This window comes from Pygocentrus nattereri, chromosome 4 (assembly GCF_015220715.1).
Source record: "Pygocentrus nattereri isolate fPygNat1 chromosome 4, fPygNat1.pri, whole genome shotgun sequence".
NCBI lineage: Eukaryota > Metazoa > Chordata > Actinopteri > Characiformes > Serrasalmidae > Pygocentrus > Pygocentrus nattereri.
The window spans coordinates 35,163,228-35,184,010 of record NC_051214.1 but is presented as its reverse complement, the minus strand read 5'-3'; the positions used below and the strand labels follow the sequence as shown (position 1 = coordinate 35,184,010).

The 20,783-nt window shown below is 38.6% G+C and overlaps 1 protein-coding gene across 4 annotated transcripts in view; it reads left to right on the top strand.

Annotated features, from left to right (window-relative positions):
• The window catches only part of LOC108411484 (MAM domain-containing glycosylphosphatidylinositol anchor protein 2-like), a 241,529-nt gene extending 225,170 nt beyond the window's left edge, over nucleotides 1-16,359 (top strand). For all 4 annotated transcript variants that reach the window (XM_017683068.2, XM_017683076.2, XM_037537992.1 and 1 more), the window contains exons 13-17: nucleotides 472-627; nucleotides 4,133-4,294; nucleotides 9,343-9,476; nucleotides 10,308-10,407; nucleotides 11,600-16,359. In XM_017683068.2, the coding sequence (XP_017538557.1) occupies nucleotides 472-627; nucleotides 4,133-4,294; nucleotides 9,343-9,476; nucleotides 10,308-10,407; nucleotides 11,600-11,688 (641 nt within the window). In that variant the 3' untranslated portion in view covers nucleotides 11,689-16,359. The remainder of the gene's footprint in view (nucleotides 1-471; nucleotides 628-4,132; nucleotides 4,295-9,342; nucleotides 9,477-10,307; nucleotides 10,408-11,599) is intronic.
• Nucleotides 16,360-20,783: the final 4,424 nt, after the last annotated feature.

Sequence of the window (20,783 nt, the reverse complement as noted above, 5' to 3'; positions counted from 1 at the left end):
TAGCAGTGCTGCCAGGGCCAAAACCCCCATTTAAATCCTCAGGCCTGGAGGAGGGCAGGAGTCAAGAGCCTAGTCTCTTGCACTGCCTTAACCAAGAGTGAGCTGCCTCTCAGTGCTTCCTGAGTAAAACCCCGCAGATCCCGCCTCTCTGAAGGTCACCACTCCACACTGCTCCCAGCTACGTTTTAATAAAATCAATGAATATTTATCGCAAGCAACTCAAGCGGAATTTCAATAGCTCCTCAGCAATGCTATGAAAAGGCGGACAGGCCTTTAAACTGTTTGCCGATGGCTTGGACTGATTCTGTCAATTGATTTTGTTGTAAGGGTTTTGTCAGTGTGTTTAGGAAGTTATACTACCTCAAGTAAGTCCCTGATCATCAACGCAGTGGTCCCTTTGAGCTTCTTAGCTGTGTCTGGTTGTGGTGTGCTTTGGAGCTCGCCAAAATGATTGTGTCTCTGTCTTCTCAGGGGAGTTCCATTGTAGTTTTGAGGAGGAGCCTATTTGCATGTTCACTCAGGACAAGAACGACAACTTCGATTGGACGAGACAGAGTGCTGCCACACGTGACACTAAATATACTCCCAACACTGGACCCAGTGGGGACCACAGTGGCTCAAAGCAGGGTATGTATGGCAGGTGAACACTGCCCAACCTTCAGAACATGGAAAACCATCATCTCAGCAGTCATTAGTCTTTCATTCTTTATATTGCGGGTATGGTGGGATGCATTTAAATAGTCATCAGCAGCCCAGAATGAATTCTGTTAACTTCCAAATGTCATTCAGCAGTTTAATTTGGACAAATCCCAGCTGTACACATTATGCTGTATAATTCTCGACTTAAAATGAAAATGGCCACAACATGCAGTAATGGTTTTGAAAGTAACTTGAAAGAGAAAAAAAGCGTTTGGCAGTTACAACAGCGATTCAGTCTGACCTCCATTTATTGACACGTCCACAAAGAGGCTTTTGATCGAGAAGGGAAGGGGGCGGGGGGGTCTGGAGGGAGACATGCTGGTGATTGTGGCTTTTATGGGAATGCAGCAGCAGCTGATGTTGTAAATAATACATTTGCTTTAATCATCCTAATAGCTCAAAACTGTCCAACATTTCATTACCATCAGAAGTCCTCCATGGGTTGTAATTATCCCATATCAAATTCAGCAGAAGATGAAATTCTATTTGATTTTGGCTGGAGGGTCTTCAGTTCCTACCTTCCTCCTCACAAACTCGAAGCAGAATGGTTTGAAGTGCCTCTGTAGTCCTGCTGGAGAGGAGTACAAGACATCATTAATGCATTGGAGATATATTTCTACCCTCCAATTCTGAGAACAGTACAGAATGTATATATGTATGCAGTGTCTGTGCATATAAATATTGTAGCATCTTGGCAAAGAAGGAGATGTGGGAGAGGTCTTGATTTCTGCCATGGAAAGCGTTTTTTTATTGACACCAGCAGAAAAGACACAAACATAGCCAGGAATAGCAGGCAAGGTCACTTCTGGCCATAGCTCTTTACAGTAGTCATCCACTCTAACTAAACCCTCTGCATAACCCATGATGCCACAATAAACACATTCACATACCTTCTACTAATGAACAACAGCGTGAACAGCAAAAATGTCAATGTTTATCATCATTTTGGCAGAGGGGCTTACAGTACTATGCAGAACTCTAAGACAACCTTAACGTTATTTAATTTCTAGTCAAAACAGCCATTAAGAACAAGTTATTCATTTCTCAGGATATTTTCTAAGTAGATAATCTACTTTCATAATGGGTTGAAGTGAAAAAAGGTTTCCAATGGTGGGACATAACAACTATGCAAAACCTACTAGGCCACCAAAATTGTCCTTGATATTCGAGAGTAAATGAAGCTCCACTTTTGCTATAGATCTCAACAAGTCAGTGTTTCTGTCCATCCTTCCACTGTAAGAAGATAACAGACAAAACAGCTGCTGATGTTCTCAGAACAAGGCACTGACCACCCCTGGGACCTTAACATCAGAGAATATGTTTGGGATTACTTGGATCATGAGACGCAGAAAATGCAGAATAACTTCTAAGCCTTAACATTGGAGGTGTAGAAAAAAATATTCCTGCATCAATGTGTGCAGAAAAGGCTTTGCAGAAATGGAATAAAAATAAGCAGTAAGGTTATTTATACAGCACATATATTTCATACATGGAGATATTCAAAGTACTTCACATATACAACTCTTGTTAGTCAATCATACTCCTTGTCTCATATCTTTAAATGCGCTACATGATGGAGCATCGTGAAAATTGTTCACTTAGAGGCAGTGCCAAAAGCACTTCACAGCAGAGGTGACCGAGGTGCTTGTGCGTGAAGTGCAATCCCAACATGAGCAAATATTTGGAAGTGGCAAGCACCCACCTTGACTTGATGAAGTGAAGAGAGCTTGGGCGCAGGTAACAGTTTACATTAATTCAGGTTCACCTGGTGAGCTGAGAACTGCTTCTCAGTGCACAAACAGTTCAGCAATGTCAGGCATGATGAAGAGGGGGGGCGTATGACAGCAGTCTTCATCTGGAAGGTGAAGGAATGACATTCTCACCTTCTCTTATACCTTCTCCTCATAATAAGAGCACATTCAGTTGAGACAGACTGTTCACCAGATATTCAAAGTTAAAATCATTGCAATGCAATAATACACAATCAAAATGGCAGATGTTTTATCATTATGAAAATATAATTTTATGGAGCTCTGCCAGTGCATTTTAGTATTGTGAGGTTTATGCCTGTCTTATGTAATCCTGAGAGTGTGTCATATGCCAGGTGAGGATAAGTTGTGATTCATTGCATGTGGATGATTACTATTGGTCTGTTTTTCATGAAATGTTTACACAATGTACAAAGTATTTCATGTTATCAAATGGCATCCAAAAAAATGTACAAAGTTTAAAATGATACTGATGATAAATATGATTATCAAGGACATTATTATAATTTTAAGAACACATTTTGTATATTCCATTGAAATCACTGAATTAACTTACACCCACCTTATACTACCTCATTAATAACTTGAAATATACATCATAATTTTTTTATCAACCACACACACACACACACACACACACACACAAACACACATCATCTAAGCTATTTATTCTTCTGGGTTTTATCAACCAATAAAAGAAAAATAAATAAATCTAGTCCGCTCCTGCACAGCCTTGAAACAAAACAAAAACACTTCATATCTGCATATTGCCAACAATAATTTTACTTTTAATTGTTGCAAATAAATCGGTTTATTCACCTTTTTAATTTATCTTACAGAGAGAAGGAACAATCATAAGAAACTGCAAATGGAATATATATATATATATATCCATCCATCCATCCATCCATCCATTTTCTAAGCCGCTTCTCCGTCAGGGTCGCGGGGGGGTGCTGGAGCCTATCCCAGCAGTCTTCGGGCGGAAGGCAGGATACACCCTGGACAGGTCGCCAGTCCTATATATATATATATATATATATATATATTCCATTTGCAGTTCCTTATGATCGTTCCTTCTGATCGTTATATATATATATATATATATATATATATATATATATATATATATATATATATATATATATTCCTATATAACGTTCCTTATGATCTTGCTTACTTATGATGTGATCTGCTTAGCTAGAAGATCAAAATTATTTAATGTTACATTTTTGTATATTTAGATATCTAACATGCAGTGAATGACTAACATTGGCAGGTTAACTTGGTATCAATAATTACAAATAGCACTAAGATTTGAGGAAACTAGAAGACAAATCATTTTTATTGTTGACTGTGGAGTCGCTTAGCTGCTTTTATCTTCCAAACACACAAACAGACCGGGGCAGAATGGGCGGTAGGCTGGATTGGAGTGCATTCAATACCATTTTTTTACACAGAATCAGTGTAAAACAACTATATATGGTTTTCCTGTAAAAGCAATTGTCAGTCTGAGCTGGACCACTGTTTTATCCCGTTTTTTTTACACCTGGAACAGTATTCCAGTGCACTTCATCCCATTTCCACCCCTTATTGTAGTGCTGCATGCTTTATGTAAACATGAAGTTAAGTCCTTTTAATAGAAATTTCACATCTTTTTATGATAGGTTTCTACATGTACATAGAGACCTCCAGACCTCGTAAAGAAGGAGAGAAGGCACGATTGCTGAGCCCCACCTTCAATGTTGCCCCCAAAAATCCTTATGGCATCACCAATCCTCCAGCATACTGCTTTGGCTTTTATTACCACATGTATGGGAAACACATTGGTAAGTACGGGCTTGTCCTAAAACCTAAAATTTTCCCCCGGGAGATTTTTTTTCAGCTCACTGTAATAACAGTACTACCACCACCACCAGGAGAATCTGTGGAGTAAATGACTGTAAAGACACATCTTTTCTGACAGCCTCTTAGAGCAGGCCCACATAACTGTACCATTAATATGACAAGTTACTGGACTCGATAGTTTATGTCAGCTTCTGGCATACAGTGTAATGGGAAGAGTAGTTGCACAACCCGTAGCCAGTGAGGCTGACCTAAATCACTCCTGATAACATCACTGGATCTGTTCCTGTCTCATATGCAGAGACGCAGCAGACACATGCTATTGCTAATAGAACAATAATGCCACCATGTCAGAACACATAGACTAATGTAATAAGGTGAACATAGTACATCTGCCTTGCTCATGCCAGAGCAGTTACTGTCCGCCTGCCTCCCCTTATACTTCTACACAACTGGGTTTGCTTTAACTACTCTGAGCTGTGCTTTTGTGAGCACTTTCTCCAGGCTTTGCTGCTACTGTCCTTACCTCTCCCTTTAGTGGGAATATGTGTTTCTGCCGGAGAGGAGAGAGATTGGATCTCAAGCAGGCAAAACTCTCCCCACACTCCCCGCTGTGATATCTGTCATGTCATTGAGTCCAGGGGGAGTTTCTCGCCATCTCCATCTGATGCCGTCCATTGTGCCGTGGCCTTTGCGCCTGTCCCTGTGCCCTGGCACTAGCACTGCTGCTAATGCTCCGGTGCCGAGAGCACCGCCATCAGGCATGACTAACCGAAGAATTTGCCGGCTTGAGAAGCAGCACATTGGGGCCGCGGGATACTCTTGTGAAAGGGCAAAGGCAGCCTTTTACATGGCTGTGTTCATGTGGGATTTCATACATGGCTTGTAATAACTTATGCTGTCACACACACTATAATGTTTTATTCATCCATGCGAAGAATCTTGAGAGGTCAATGTCTTAAAAGAATTCATTTGAAATGACTGCGTGAAAAAAAATGTTGTGTGCACTCAATGTCTTTTAAATTTGACCTGTAAAACTGTCGCCCATGTGATGCCACACTACAAGTCATCATTCTTATAACTACAAAACTAATATAAAAATCAGAATCAGGCTTTGTTGTCCAAGTACATTTGCACATGCAAGGAATTTGTCTTCATAACATTTTTTCCTCAACTGCTAGAAAAAAAACTTCATATGAGAGGCGTCTTCAAGATGGTCATAATGCAGCTGCTTTTATAAAACATTTTTTTCGTCTGTGCAGAACACCTTCAAAAACAGAAAAAAGGTCAACTTCCCAGAATAACAAGTGTTTTGACAAGTTTTTTTTTTTTCTGTCAGCTAACCCATCAAGTCACAGCTCTGCAGGCCAGTGAAAACAACCAAGACAGAGACTAGACTGTTAGAAAAATACTGTTTATCAGTCTTTTTAGTATCTACACATATTAGCCATTTATAGAAGTACTCTTCTCTTGATTTACTGCTATAAGACTAAGGCAAGTATCCTACTTTTAACAAGAGTTATGTTAAGTGTTGAGAAATCAATCTTTTGTTGTTAATAATGATAATAAATCTAATATACACAGCAACATTAGCTAATTATTGCTACAATTGAATACAAGGTAGAGCTCAGGCGTAATGCACAAAGAGTTTCAGGCTAGTGGCAGACTTTGGAAAGGGGTTGGCTGGAGCTGAGGTGTTTCGAAACAGCATTACTCACTTCATCAGTTATTGATAAACTTAGACTCTCAAAATATGTCTGGGTATGCTGTATTACCATAAAGTGTATAAACTGTATTGCTTTTATAATGCAGACTTTTCATTATTTTTGCCATTTATAACAAATAAGAGTGACATCCAGTTTTGCAAAATATGAAATTATGAAAGGTTAATGTTATTTATGATTGATCCACTGGCATTGTCAGATGACACAAACAGAATACACCAGGCAAGTTCAGGCAATACGAAAGAGCAGCACTATGTGATCTGGCTGGTGTTTTTAAGCTCTTTTGTAAATTTGTGGAGACAACCAAGCTGTGTCTGCCCTCCAGTGATAGTTTCAAGTTTTACACAGCAGCATATGAAGCATTTATAGGCCTTTAAAAAAAGGCAGTAATGATTCTGAGACAAGAGAGACATGGGGTCATGCCTATACACCTCCCCCATACACACCAGTGCTCAAGGCAGCTCTTTTCTATATATAAAACACCTAGTGTGAATACAGCCTTAAACAATAGCTCACAATTTAAATTATTGACATAGACTTTAAAACATTTTTACATTTCTGCATATTTGAGCTGTTGGTGTAAACAGTCATTCAGAGTGGTTTGATGTGAAATAGTTTATTGTAGAGACATTTTCTTACTAAGGGTGATAGGAACCAGGGGTTGCAATGAATACAACACAAATGTAGGTATTTTATTTACTGTCCATTTTATTCACCAGTAAATCTGCACGTGTCTTCTGAGTTTTTATATGTAATGTTGATCATGGAAAACTAGGAACAAACATGAAAAATACGTTTTCTTTGGGGACTGTCTTGCCTTATAACGCTCTGCATGCCTCTCCACTATGAATAGGTTTAAAAAATCATTTTTAGGGCAAAAGATGATCTGAAAGCTATTGTAAAACAATGTGGCAGATATCAGGCAATGTGTTCATAACCATGTCACATAATAACTTTCTGTGAGGGAACTTTTAAAGCCATTCAACTCTTCAAATGTCTGGTTCCCGTCACCACCACTGTTAACAATTCTGACTCAGCAAGCTTCTCTACAATGAAGCATTTCACATCAAACCACTCTGAATGACCTTGTTTACATCGTAATGATTTTCAATGCAGAAATTTTAAAAATGTGGTTAAAATTTACCAGTAGTGATATTCCCAGTGTGTGGGTGTCAGTAACCCTTCATACACTGCTTTCTGTTTCAGCCAAGAGGGACTAAACATGAGTGAACATATGTACTTGTGCACATATTTTACGTGTAAAGTCTACATTTTGTTGTCTTTCACATGAACATGTTTACTCATAAGTGCTAACATATTTTAACATGTGAAGTATGCAAAAATCATGTGTTTATTCACATATAAATTTCATGTGACTTTTTTGTAAAGGCCAATTAGCAGCTCTAAATGTTTGCTGTATTATATATGCCTATGTGTTAAAACAAACACAGGAAAAGAAACAAACCCATGCTGATTCTACAGCATTAAGCGTAATGATGGCAATGTGAAGAAATTAGCATATAAGTGTTTCTGTAAACGAGAGTCAGATGCAAACTTTAGCTGGCAAATTAAGTCAACGCCTGTGTGACATCAGTGCTGCTTGTGAAATTACAGCATACTTAAATCACTGCCCATATTTCAGGAATGGAGTTTTTGGCATTATTTGATTTTTAATAAATTAATTATTTCCTTGCTTCGTTAAACATTCAAGCAATTAACATTCCTGTGTCTAATGCACACGCATAAAGAAACACACACACACATACACCTATGAGTACATGCACTCTACTCCTGACTGAAGTGAGGGTGCTCGTGAGGCTTGACATTTCCAATTTAGGAAGCAGCGCCTCACATTTGTCCTGCTGAACAGAAAGGAAATCTATCAATGTTCTTCATGCCACTCCACCCCCTACATAGAGAAGAATTCCCTTCTTCGGGCTAGATTTTTTTTCCAGAATTCACCATGAGGAATGGCTCCACTGAGGTGTAACCTATTCTTTCATTTTTGTCTCATGACCCAGCATGAGAAATGTAGCTTTGCACTCGCCTTTAAACCACTCTAAACCAAAACCAGCCTGCATGCAGTTCTGCTTGATTACGGCACAGAGCCCTCATGCATTTCTCTGATCAAATTTTACCAATCTGTAAGCCCCAAAACACAGAAGCTTGTGGGAGCTTTTGAACTGAGGTGGTATTTGTAGACGATAAACAGCCTCAACCAGAAGCATCCAGAGACTTCCACAAACAGCACAAACATAAAGTCGGCAGAAACATGCACAGAGCATCTCGGGGTCCCAACGGTGGTAGGCTTAAAGTGAGCAGACCAGCAGACCGCAGCTTTTTTTGCAGAGGACTGGATCTTTACCGTGGATTAGCCTAGGGGACCGACACAGCTATATTTTATTGTGGGGGCTGCAATGTGATACCTGGGACGACGAGGTCAGAGCTAATTAATGAGGCACACTTTAAAGTTTGCCTTTGGAGTTCTCTGGCTCTCTCTGAGTTTGTTTACGGGATTAAGTCATCCAACTCAAAGCAAATACTCACTTTTGAATGCCTGTCCCTAAGAGGCTAAAGGATCAGAGCACTTTCATTAGAGGCGAGGCTTAATGCTATTCATCCTCTGGAGCACGGCAGTAGCTTTCTCTGTGACTTACAATGGGCCACGTCCGAGTGAGATCATACCTAAAGCATACAGTATTTATCTGTAAATGAAACTGTTTATCCCTATGGGTGTCTCCTCACACACAAGTTCTACTTTCTGTCTCTCTCCCCCTCTCTCTCAAAAAATAATAAGAATAGATTCGACTTTGGGGGAATAAAGGGGATAGTGCTTCAGTAGTGGGAATCCTATTCTAGAACTGTTTATCTCTATACCACCCAAGCAGGGATATACAGATCATAGCATCTTTGTTTATTCAGACTGCCTTACCTTTTGAGGACACCATATAGTTCAGTTCAGGTAGGTTATTGCTGTGCTTTTGAAATACTTGAACAAGTAGACTTTATGACTAGCAGGTGTCAGGCTTCTTCAATAGCACATAATAACTTAATTCACTTTGAGGAATATTTGATGAATGTTGGAATTGAAAGATGCATTATAAATCATATTTATAACCCATCTTTATAACCCATTATAACCCATGTTTCACAAAGATCCACATAAAGTATTGATAATGTCAATTAAATCCACTAATTGCCACTGTCAATTTTTAATGTGGATATTTTTGACAGCTCTAAAAGTGGGTTATAAATCTGATTTGGTGGAGGTGGCTTAGTTCTGAGGGATTGACCGAATGTCTTTGCAGGCACTTTGAATGCGTTCATGAAGCAGAAAGGCCAAGCTACTTCAGATGCCAGTCCAGTCTGGTCACTCACTGGTAACCAGGGGGAACGGTGGAGACAGGCCAAAATCAGCATCCACCCCACTTCCTCCTTCCAGGTGAGCGCACTGGCACATCAGCGGCATGCTGTGTCATGCTTAAAATGAGCCAAAGACGACTTATGTTCACTATAACTGGACTGTCAGTTTCCTGTTAGAGCTGGGAGGTATTGATCAAGTTTAATATCACAATATATATCACAGTAGTTAGTGATGACTAAGTATGTATACGTTTCGATGCTTTCTGAGCATTGTACAATAAAGGAATATCTCACAAACCTGAAAGAGCATTTTAACAGAAAAAAAATTAATGGAATAGAACATTTTGTGGATATAATATCCTTTATCTATCAAACTGTAATTCAGTCTCATGCAGTGACACCAGCTGAATAATGAATGATATATAACTAAACACTAGCTCCAATACTTGTATAGTGTCTATGTGCTTATTTGCTTATTCACAAAGCAGACATATAAGAATATTTACTGTGAAAAGAGGGTGCAAAGACAGATGGCAAATTGTACTGCATTAAATTTATTTAATACAAGAGATCAGTAGTTGAATTATTCTTTTCCTTTATGATTCTGATCTAATTGTCCTTCTCATTATCTCATTGTCTTGTTTATTGCTAGACTGAGTCTGTCTGAGGACACATTAGAACATTTTGATCCGTTTTATTAAAAACTGCATTTTAGGATTTATTACATATTTCTGAAATAAGTGCTAAATCAAGATCTTTATGATTTTGCAGGCTTATCATAAAGGGCCTTCCATTACCCTTTAAGTGCACCTAAGCAAATTCTTCAGGTCTATATTGTTGAATCTTACATTACAGCTTAAGCTCTGAAATGTACCTTTGCTCCTTCTTATTTTTGTTTGCCTTTACATAGGTGATCTTTGAAGGCATCCGAGGCCCAGGGATTGAGGGAGACATCGCTATTGATGATGTCACACTGGAGGAGGGGGAGTGTCCTGACCCTCCTTCCAATCGTATGTATTAAATATGCATCGCCATAGTAACCAGCCCGTGATGTGAGTGCTAGCAGCCCCGACTGTGCCCACTAGAGTTCTGTAATTGTGCTTGGGGACAAACAGTGAGAGAAAATGGAAGTCAAGACAGGTAATGGTCTGGAATTGACAGGGCTATTGACAGGGAAATAAGGATTTTGTTCCTCGCAGCTTGATCTTTGATGAAATCCATGAGCAAATGGGGTGGCTAAATGGGTTGCTATTGCTTTTCTCAGCAATACCAGGCTTGTTCCTGTATCAGCCTGAACAATCTTTCTGTTCTCGCTGCGGTGTGCTGCAAAGTCCTTTTATTTGATTAATGTGTCTTAAATGTGTTCTCACGATGAATCAAACACACTAAATCATTGCACAGGAAGTGGCAGTAGTTCGCAAATTTTAAGTAGTACAGTAAATGTTCAATGAAGATTTATATTTCATTGAAGTTTATACTTCTGGCTTCTGTTAAAGTGATTTGATGATGTAACTTAGAAACTAATTTAACCTGGCTGCCTCAAAGGAGAACTTCACCAACTTTCAAAAATTCCTAAAAGTTTATTGTTGTTCCCACAAGATGTAATTCAGAAAGTAATTCAGATTGGTTTGATGTGAAAGTTAAGTCAAAATTGTTCACAAAATTGAATCTGAAGCATTTTATTCTTGTAAGCTCCCTCACAGAAAGGTTTTACATGAAATGGTTATGAATATGTTGTCTCACGTCTAATATATTGGTTTATGATACTTTTGAGAAAGTTTTGGCCTTAAATGTATTTTTAAAGCCACTTATAGTGGAGAGGTATATAGACAGTGCTATAAGGCAACATTTACCACTCTTATTATTTTCAACATTAAATATAAAACCTCAGAAGATGTGTAAATTCACTGGTGGTTTTGAATAGTAAATAAAATGACTGTGTGTGTTGTAGACATTGCCATCCCTGCTTCCAATCACCACCACTGTAAAGAAGTCAGTCTTTACATTTCTCTGCAATGCATGCAATGCAAACAGACATTTAAAAAAATGATAGACTTTTGTTCAGTATTTAGATTTCATTTCAACAGGTTGAAATAATGTAACAGACCATTGTTCCATTAACTTACTATTAGAATGTTCAGTGATCTCAAAATTTAACCTTTTTTACTTTTCTGTCTCTCTCTATTTATCTCTTGTCACCAGACATCAGATCCAAGGCTCCATACAGAGCGACACATATATGGCCGTTATGCACCGCCCTGGCTTTCACATTGTTTCGAGGTCAGAGGTGACCACCTGGTTGGGTGGAGACTGGCAACAGCATCCGAGTCTGTGTCCCTGTATCCTCAATATATAATCACCAAAGATTCAAACATTCAGATTGCTGAGAGGGACACAGCAGTGGCTCAACACGGATTATCAGAAATAAAAAAATAAAAAAACCATGAAAAAAGAGGAAAAAACAACAGAAAAAAGTAATAAGGATTCGCAAAATGTATCTATTGAAAACAATCTGCAAACTCTGTTCCATTAAGATGCTCTCAGGGACTCAACGACGAGAGCACTTTACAAATGGAGTAAGCTGGTTGCAGGAGGCGAGGCTCATCAGGAAGGGCTCCCACGCAGACCTGAGGACAGTTTGTAAAGCACAAGGACAACTTTGCCAGCTGGCAGTAAAAAGCTCATTAAAAAAAAGGTGGGGAAATGAAAGGTGATAGCAGTCTCCCCTAGCTCTTTACTATGAACACCTTTCAGTGTGTCATCCTTTCTGTCCTTCATCACATATTCAGCTTGTTCTTCACCTCCAACTCTTCAGTTAACCACAAGATTTTACTCTTCTTTTCTGGCTTGGTGCTTTAGAACACAGACTAAAAAATAATAATAAACTGTGGCAAAAACAAACATCTAATATCTGCTTAATATCCCACCCTGAGTAGCTGCCTGTTTTGATTTCACAACACTGTGCTCACGTCCCCTAGGGGCAGGCCAGGGGTAGGAGACCCGGTCAGAGGTTACTGGAAGCGAATGGTGGAGTAGGAGAGAGAGGAGAGGAGGTGAAGACTGACATGCAGAGGCCTGAGGCAGGAGGCCGTGGAGTTTGGAGAGATGGAGAGGGGTTGTGAAGATTAGGATGAAGAGGAAGGATCAGCACTTCTTCTCCTCCTCTATTCTCCACTGCCAGAAACGTGACATAATCGGTGCCACTTTCTGCCATGAAATACAAAGTGCCTTCAGATTATTAACAGAATCGTGAGCCTGGCCATTAACACCAATGTCAATGTTTCTAATGTCACCGATGGGCTATTTTGTACACGATTATTTTGCTCCTTCAAGTGCTGATTTGAATGGCACAACCATTTCAAGTGGAGATCAAAGATGGCCCCAAAAGTCAGCACAACAGCCTACCCGCGACGCGCAGAGGTGGGTCTTTGGGAGGGTCCTTCATCATGTAGGTAGCCATGGCCTCTAACATGAGAGCAAAGACGGCTGTTCTCCATGGCCACTGTCACACTGTAACATAGCCGTTGTGCTGTACTGAGATCTAAGCAGGTCTCTGGACGATGGCTAGAGTGCCACACCGAGACACAGTGGCCTGCCCTGGTCATTGCTTTAGATGGAGTCTCCTCAAGTGGACCTTAGAATAATAAACACAGTAGTACACCACCAAGGAGTTAACTGGCAGGTGACGAAGCCTGCATCAAATATGGCCTACTGTCCCCTACCCATGCCTCTGCCATTTATATACTGAACAATGTACATTCTGAAAGAAAACAGATATTAATTATTATAATAATATTTTATTACTCTAGCGAGAATGTTTCTCTGATTTTACACAAACTGTGAAAATAAACTGTGGAAAAATCTACCTGAGAGTATCCATAACCAGCTGGTTTTTAAAACATATTGTAAAAAACAAAGAAAAGGAGAAGAACATTTGCGTATATTGTTGGTTATGAAAAAATGTTTTGAGCAGCTGTGTCTTGTTTTTTTTTTCTGTTGAAGCTGTTATGACTTTTAACTTTCTTTAATTCTTGTCGTCTCCCTTGCATTGCTAAAATATCAAAATGGCCAGAACCATATTGAATAAGTCGGTTTGGTAAATGTATAACTTGTGTATGTAAAGAAGCTCTGTTAATCAAGGTTTATATGAAATGTTTATGTATGAATACAGGAAGCACAAGATTAAGGGATTAAAATGCAGTATAAATTCATATATGTGACTTACTTCTTAAAAGCCAAGTGTATCGTAAATGGGGACTGAAAATTGGCCTTAGTAATGCATAACTTGATCTGACACTCATAATATATTTGACTTTTGCTTCCATTACTGAAACAGCAACTTCATGCTTACTGTTTGTGTGGCTTTGCAGCCATGAATCTGTGAAAGCTTCACTGGTAATAATGCTATCAGCCACATGTTGAGACATATTGTATTTACACTGTTTAAAAACAAGTATTTTTTAACAAAGTAAAAGGTATTTTCACTGTCAAGTTGTTCAAACTAGTCAACACCCCTTATTTACAAAAAGGCTAAAAGCATGTTGTCAGAAGAATGTTGTTACTGTTATTATTTTGATAAAATACTATGTGGGAACAACTAGGTGAACAATTTAAACCACTGAATTATAGTAAAAGGCAGTATGTACGGAATTCAAATTTGATAAATTTTTACTATCATTAAGAAAACATTTTTTACAGTGCACATAAGCTCACCAGCACAGCTGTGATTCAATCTGGCATGGACTGGACAAGTTCATAAGCCTGCATGTTGGTGACATCAATGTTCTTGCATCAACTCTTGCATCAAAGAGTTGTCCAGGTCGGCCAGACTTGGTGGATGCCTGGCATCTTACTCATTGTTCCAGGTAGCTTCACAGATTTACAAGAGGATTCAAATCTAAGGATTTTGCAGGACAGTCCAGATGTGTGAATGCTCCTTAGTGTTCACCATGCCAATCAGTCAACATTAGCAGCCCTGCTAATCATCCTAAGATGATGAGTAAAAGGCAAAACTTTCAGAAATTGGTTGTGAAGGACATTTGTTGACTTTTAGAAACAATTCTTGCCTGGAAGCAAAGTGATTCACACTCTGCAAGTATTTCCAGCCCAATCATTCTCGTGCAACGCCATCTGCAGGAGTCTGAAGTTACTACCACTCCAAACACACAAGGTGACTAATTATTTTGTCTGAGGAGCTTATGTACAAGTTTATTTGAAGAGGCAAATTCTAAGCTCATATTCACATCCTAACTGAAGAAGAATTTTAACAGAGAAATAAACTAGAAACTGTTGTTTCCACAGCCTTGGTTTTGTTAAGAGTGAGTCACATATATGTCCTGGTATATGCAGTGTACAATAGGTATGTTAGGAAACAGATACAAATACATTTAGAAGATCTGAACAAACCAGAGCACAATGATCCACAGTCATTACAGGAAATGCCAAACTCATTTTTAAACTCATGTGTACTCCCTGCCATGGCTAAAAGCATTTGTAAGCATCACATAAGAAAATGCAGTGCTAAAATACACTGACACAATTACAGTCTTAAAATAGAAATCTTATGGCTTGCCATATGTGTCACATGATGGCTCGTCACCAAAGGACAATATGAGGTGGTCACCAATCAGAACATTTAACTTATATGTTTAATAAAATGAAGAAATATAAGGCAAACATGTTAACCTACTTTCTGAAGATAAAACTGCATCATTTTTTTTATATTTTGGACTGCATGACAGAAAGATGGTTTGTTAATCCAAGAACCATTTTGATCCCTCACGTCCCACATTCCATACTGCTATTAACACTGATATTTCTCAGTATTCTGTTTTTATTTTGCCAATTTTTCAGAGTAGAAAGATCTCAGTTTTACTGATTCCCATACAAATGATTAGTGATGAATTCATGTCTGATAGGTATTTGGTATTCTGCATTGTGTATATATGTGTAATTTTAATGTAAATTGTATGATCTCATGTAATTAAGTAAGAGTGCCACTCGAAATTCATGATGGGGAAAGAAAACTGCTGGGGACACTTTAAATCTCATCAGGTGTTAAAAGCAGAGCATATGGAGGAAAGGTTTGCCAAGATATTTATCAGCTACCCTTCACAGAAATTTAGCTGGAACTCAAATCTCATTTTTAAGCCAAGTCTCTGGTATAAGGCCAAAAACCTGTTACCTCAATGCTACATGCACAAACCCATTAAACAGACTTTGATGTTTATTTGCCCACCTTGCAATTGATGTTTATGACTATGGCAACTACATCAGCTGCATGACATCAAAGTTAAAAAGCTTTCAAAGAACTAATTTCAAATTGAAATTTTAGATATTCAGATAGCACTAAAATATATATGATGGGCAAAATATGCTACCTACTGAGGTCATTTTCACAGATTTGTATTTTAGCTTAGATAAAGTAACACATTTTCTCTTTCCTTCTCAACAGTTCAGTCTCTTCCTTTGTCTCTGCTCTCTCAACTCCTCAACTGAACATGAAACCCTTCTTATACAGAGTAACGGAGAAGAGTAAACTGCATAATGCAGGAATACTATGTCTAACACTGACATTGGGAACATTGGGTCAAAGTCATTACTTGTGCTATTTATCAACTACATTCACTCAGGATGTGTTTCAGTTGCTCATAACGTCTGTCATTAAGTGAAGGGCTTTTTAACTGCTGTTATGTAAGTTCTATAGCTTACCTTAAAGTGAATGATGCTAATCAACGGCTATTAATACTGATAGCGTAACAAAGTCCTTCGTTGCCTTCATACATACAACACTTAATGAATAATTCTTGGGTTAGTGTATTGACTCTGAACCAACCTCCTGTACTGACACCCCATCATTGTACTCTGATTTGTGCTCTGTTTAGGCTTCTTTTCACTGTATTTCTTTGGATTTACCACAAATTTTTGTGCCATCCGCAACTAATGATAAAATAATAAAAAAAACTGGTATTTTACACCAATGCTTGGTAAATTCTTTTTCACATTAAATGTCAAATCTGTGTACTTTTCAACTGCACACTTCAGTTTGTCACTTCACCCTTTATTTATTTCATTTTCAGTCAAAACAGCCATTTAGTACAAGTAATATGACCAATAAGTCATAAGTACATTTATTCTGTTTATTCAGATAAAAGATGATCCTTTTGCATTAGTAAAAGTAAAGTCAAAGGTAAGACTATCAGTACTTTCATCATTGAGAGAATAAATCAAGCTCCACTGATGCTTCAGATCTGAAAAACAGGTATTTCTGTCCATCCTTCTTTATGCGTCTAAAAGGATGTGTAGCTGTCAAGGAGCTATTACTGGGAAATGAAATTGTATTTAAAAAAAAGTCAAATTGCAAATAAAAAAAAAAGCTGTTGGTGTTCTCAGAGTCCAGCACCCCACCCCACCCTCCTGCGACCCTGAGGGAGAAGCGGCTTAGAAAATGTGTGTGTGTGTGTGTGTGTGTGTGTGTGTGTGTGTGTGTGTGTATGTGTGTGTGTGTGTTCTCAGAGTAACAAAATGGCCACACCAGAGTTCAAACCTCATCATCATGTAAAGTGTTTGAAGCTACTTGGATCATGAGAAACAAAGCATGTAAACAACGTCTAAGACTAAACATGGAAATTTAGAAAAATACCCTTGCAAATTTTTCTGGGGTGTTCTTTGACAGCATAATTGTAGCTACAAAACATGTATTAATGTCACACGCACAGTCAAAGCAAAGGTCCAGCTTGATGTTTATGTCTGATTATGCTGATGAAGATATGATGACAACAGTAGGTTGTTCACTTACATCCTCAGAAGACGTGTCCTTCACCAAGTTTTATCTGAGTTCTCTTTGCACACTCTTTCAACGTGCTCGCAATCATCAGATTCAGCCGCTTGGGGAAGGGGTCTGAAGCACAACCAACGTTACATTACATTGGCTACGTGTTGTGCTGAAGAATATAATGTACACATTTCCACCAGAGAAGTCTCCAAATTCCTAAATCTTACTTAGTGTAGTTTCAACTTCATTCAACACTACTATATACACACATTTACAGGTAACTGGTAGAGGTCTGCTGTGTATTCACAAACCACCTCTGAAGTAGGAATGCTGATATAGAATCATTTTTGTTATGTATGACTACCATAAACATGGAAGGATGTGAGATCAGGCCTTTAATTCTGTGCAACTTTGTGAATAGCAGTCTAATTATGTTCAGGTTAGTAAACAAGCTACTGTAATCTAGACTTTGTTCTTTTAAAGGTGCCTCTTTTGCTCCAAAGTCATTTTATCCTCTTTGTGGTCACGAACTGCAGGTCCCTGTGGCTTGCTGATGTTTGTTCTGTAGCTCCCTCTTTTCAGTGACATGCACCATGTTTGTGAAGGTGAGAAAGAGCCCATATATTGGGTGTTGCTGGTGTTATATAGACCCAGCCTGGTGAGACACTGAAGTGCTAATGGTTATGGCAAACATCTGGTCTCACTGGAGAAACACTTAAGCATCCAGGGGTTTCTTTAGGGTGTTGCATTTACTGTTTTATTGTGGAACTTGTGAGATTGTTATTTTATTCTGACGCTCAACCAAGCTGCATGTGAATGAACAATAGTAATGAAGATGAGAGGCATTTTTGAAAGATAGTTGCATTTTCCTTACTACATGTTTACATTTAATTTCCAGGTTGTAGCCTCCAAAAATGTACAAATGTACAGGACAATTGAATATTATATAAGCTAACCAGCATTCTCCAGCACATTTCTGCTTAATCTCTGTCTCTATGTCACAACTGTAGCATATGGTCTATTAACATTGGCAATAATGTTGATGCCTTTTCCTGTATTCAGAAAAGAAAACTGACTTACATTAGAAGTCAGAGGGGCTGAAAAGAGATGAGGAATATGACAATATTTTTGTATGAGCAGAAATGCTTCTCATCTTCATTACTATTGTTTATTCACATTGTTTATTCCAGCAGCACTGCTGTGTCTGATCCAATCATACCAGCACAACACACACTTACACACCACCACCACATCAGTCTTACTGCAGTGCTGAGAATGATCCACCACCCAAATAGTACCTGCTTTGTGCATGGGGGTCCTGACCAATCAAGAACAGGGTAAAAGGGGGCTAACAAAGTATGCAGAGAATCAGATGGACTACAGTCTGTAACTGTAGAACTACAAAGTGTGCCTAAATAGTAAGTGGAGCTGATAAAATGGACAATGAGCGTAGAAACAAGGAGGTGGTCATAATATTATCCATGATCAGTGTATATATATATATATATATATATATATATATATATATATATATATATATATATATATATATATATGTGTGTGTGTGTGTGTGTATATATATATATATATATATATATATATGTGTGTGTGTATATATATATATATATATATATATATATATATATATATATATATATATCAGCCACTAGATCTGATTCAGTGAAAACAGAAGGAAGCCTGTCACTGAAGCACTCACCAACTGCATGTTTCATCACAAAGAAAGCATAATTAGGCCTGTTTTGAATTTACTGTTTTTATTCCAGCTTCCAACATCAAACCTCAGAAGAACCTAATATCATGATTCACATTGTAAAATTGTGATGTTGTATTTTTGCCAAATTGCCCAACTCTTTTGCTGAAGCCTCTGCCCATTGTCTTATGTTGTGAGTCTGCTTAGAATCGACAGGTTTTCTGTTCTTAACAGGAAAACCTTTGCCCAACATTGGTGCTAGACGTGGAGTGAGATGGAGCAGAGGCAGAGGGAGTAGACAGAATCTGCACCAGTATATAGAACAGTCTATATCTTGTTGGTGTGATGTTTGGTGTTGCTTTTTGTTTTTTTTGTTGTGGTGTTATGATATGGAGGCCCATTGTAGGTGTGCATCTGTACGTGTATTTCTGGGTGTGATTTTAAAGTTTATTAATGCTTTAAGATCGCAAGGTTACTTCCCTCCCATAGCCTTCATCATTTAGCTAATGAATGTCAGAATGTCATCATTGAGAGGCGGTGAAGGGTTTTCAGAAATAGGTCAACATCGTGCAATTCAACTTCCGTTTGCTGTGTTTCCATGTAATGTTATTCGTCCTTTTTATGATTGCAGAAAAAAAATATCTGGGCATGTAACCATGGAAACAGAGACAGACTACTAGTCCTCTTTTCATGATGTCTCTATTTTGGAATGCTGCTGTGGAATCAAAAAAATGACAGCACAGAAGTGTATTTTTCTCAGTCGTATATACAGTATATGTCCGGATGTTGTGTTTGAGGTCTTCTACATGTCTGTGCACTTTTTTCTATTGCTTGGAGAGCTCTTAAAAGTTTATGCTAGCCTGGAACTCATCAGAATCCAAGTGGAAATCCAGGCTTATAGAATCGTTTTGCCTTTGGCACAAGTCTCTGGATAGGTTAACTTCATAGGCAATGCACAGTTAGTGGTGATAACCCCTCTCTGGATGTGAACTTTAAAATTCTATACTTTGGCAGTCACCTTTTTGCTCCCTTCTCTCTTATCTCTCTCAATTCTTGTTGCAGCAGAACTGAGATTGACCCCCCGATCTCCATTAAAATGCACTCCGAGTAGCCTGTCCAGTGTACAATGTCATTTTACATTACATTATGTTCTCCTCTCTCCTTGCCGTGCTTTGCGATGCCACTTTGTTTACATGCTCCTGTTTCCTGGGCACATGGGAAAATGTCACCGAATGCTAATGGACCATAATGCCCCTCTGAACGGCCTGCACCGTCACTCAACCCAAATCCATACAGCATGCCAGATGTCTGTCAAAGGCCCACAGACGATTGGCACAAATATGAAGAGCTTTTCAAATCGTTTGTGCTCAAAATCCACTGAGCATTTTTCATACTAATATGCATAAATAGCTACTTATCAGGATTGAGTAACAGACAGAACTGAATACATCAACAACTTTAATAATTAGGGTGTCAAGTTGAGGAAATTTGATCACATTTGGTTTGCACTGAGAAGAGATAAACATTTCTTCATGGCCAATCCACAGCAAAGCGTAAAAAACATTTCATTGCTTATGAACGCACCAAAGTGGAGATAAAGAATGCTTACACATGCATTGTGTGAGATGGAAACAGGGACAAACAGAGTTCTAAGAGTACAGATAAAGGAAGCACTTGCTCATTTGTCAATTCTAGCATAAATCTACTTGTAAAAATACACCATTATCTATAAGAAACATTTTGTCTCTCCGGTGCCGGTGATGAATTATGACTTCTTTTTCTCCTGTCACCTCTTTAGCTCACCTAAAACTAAACAGGGCCTTCCCTTTCCCTATGCAGAGGAGTGGAGGAACTCTCTCTCATGTGGTGCCATTTCAGCCGGGTGGATGGATAAACTCTTT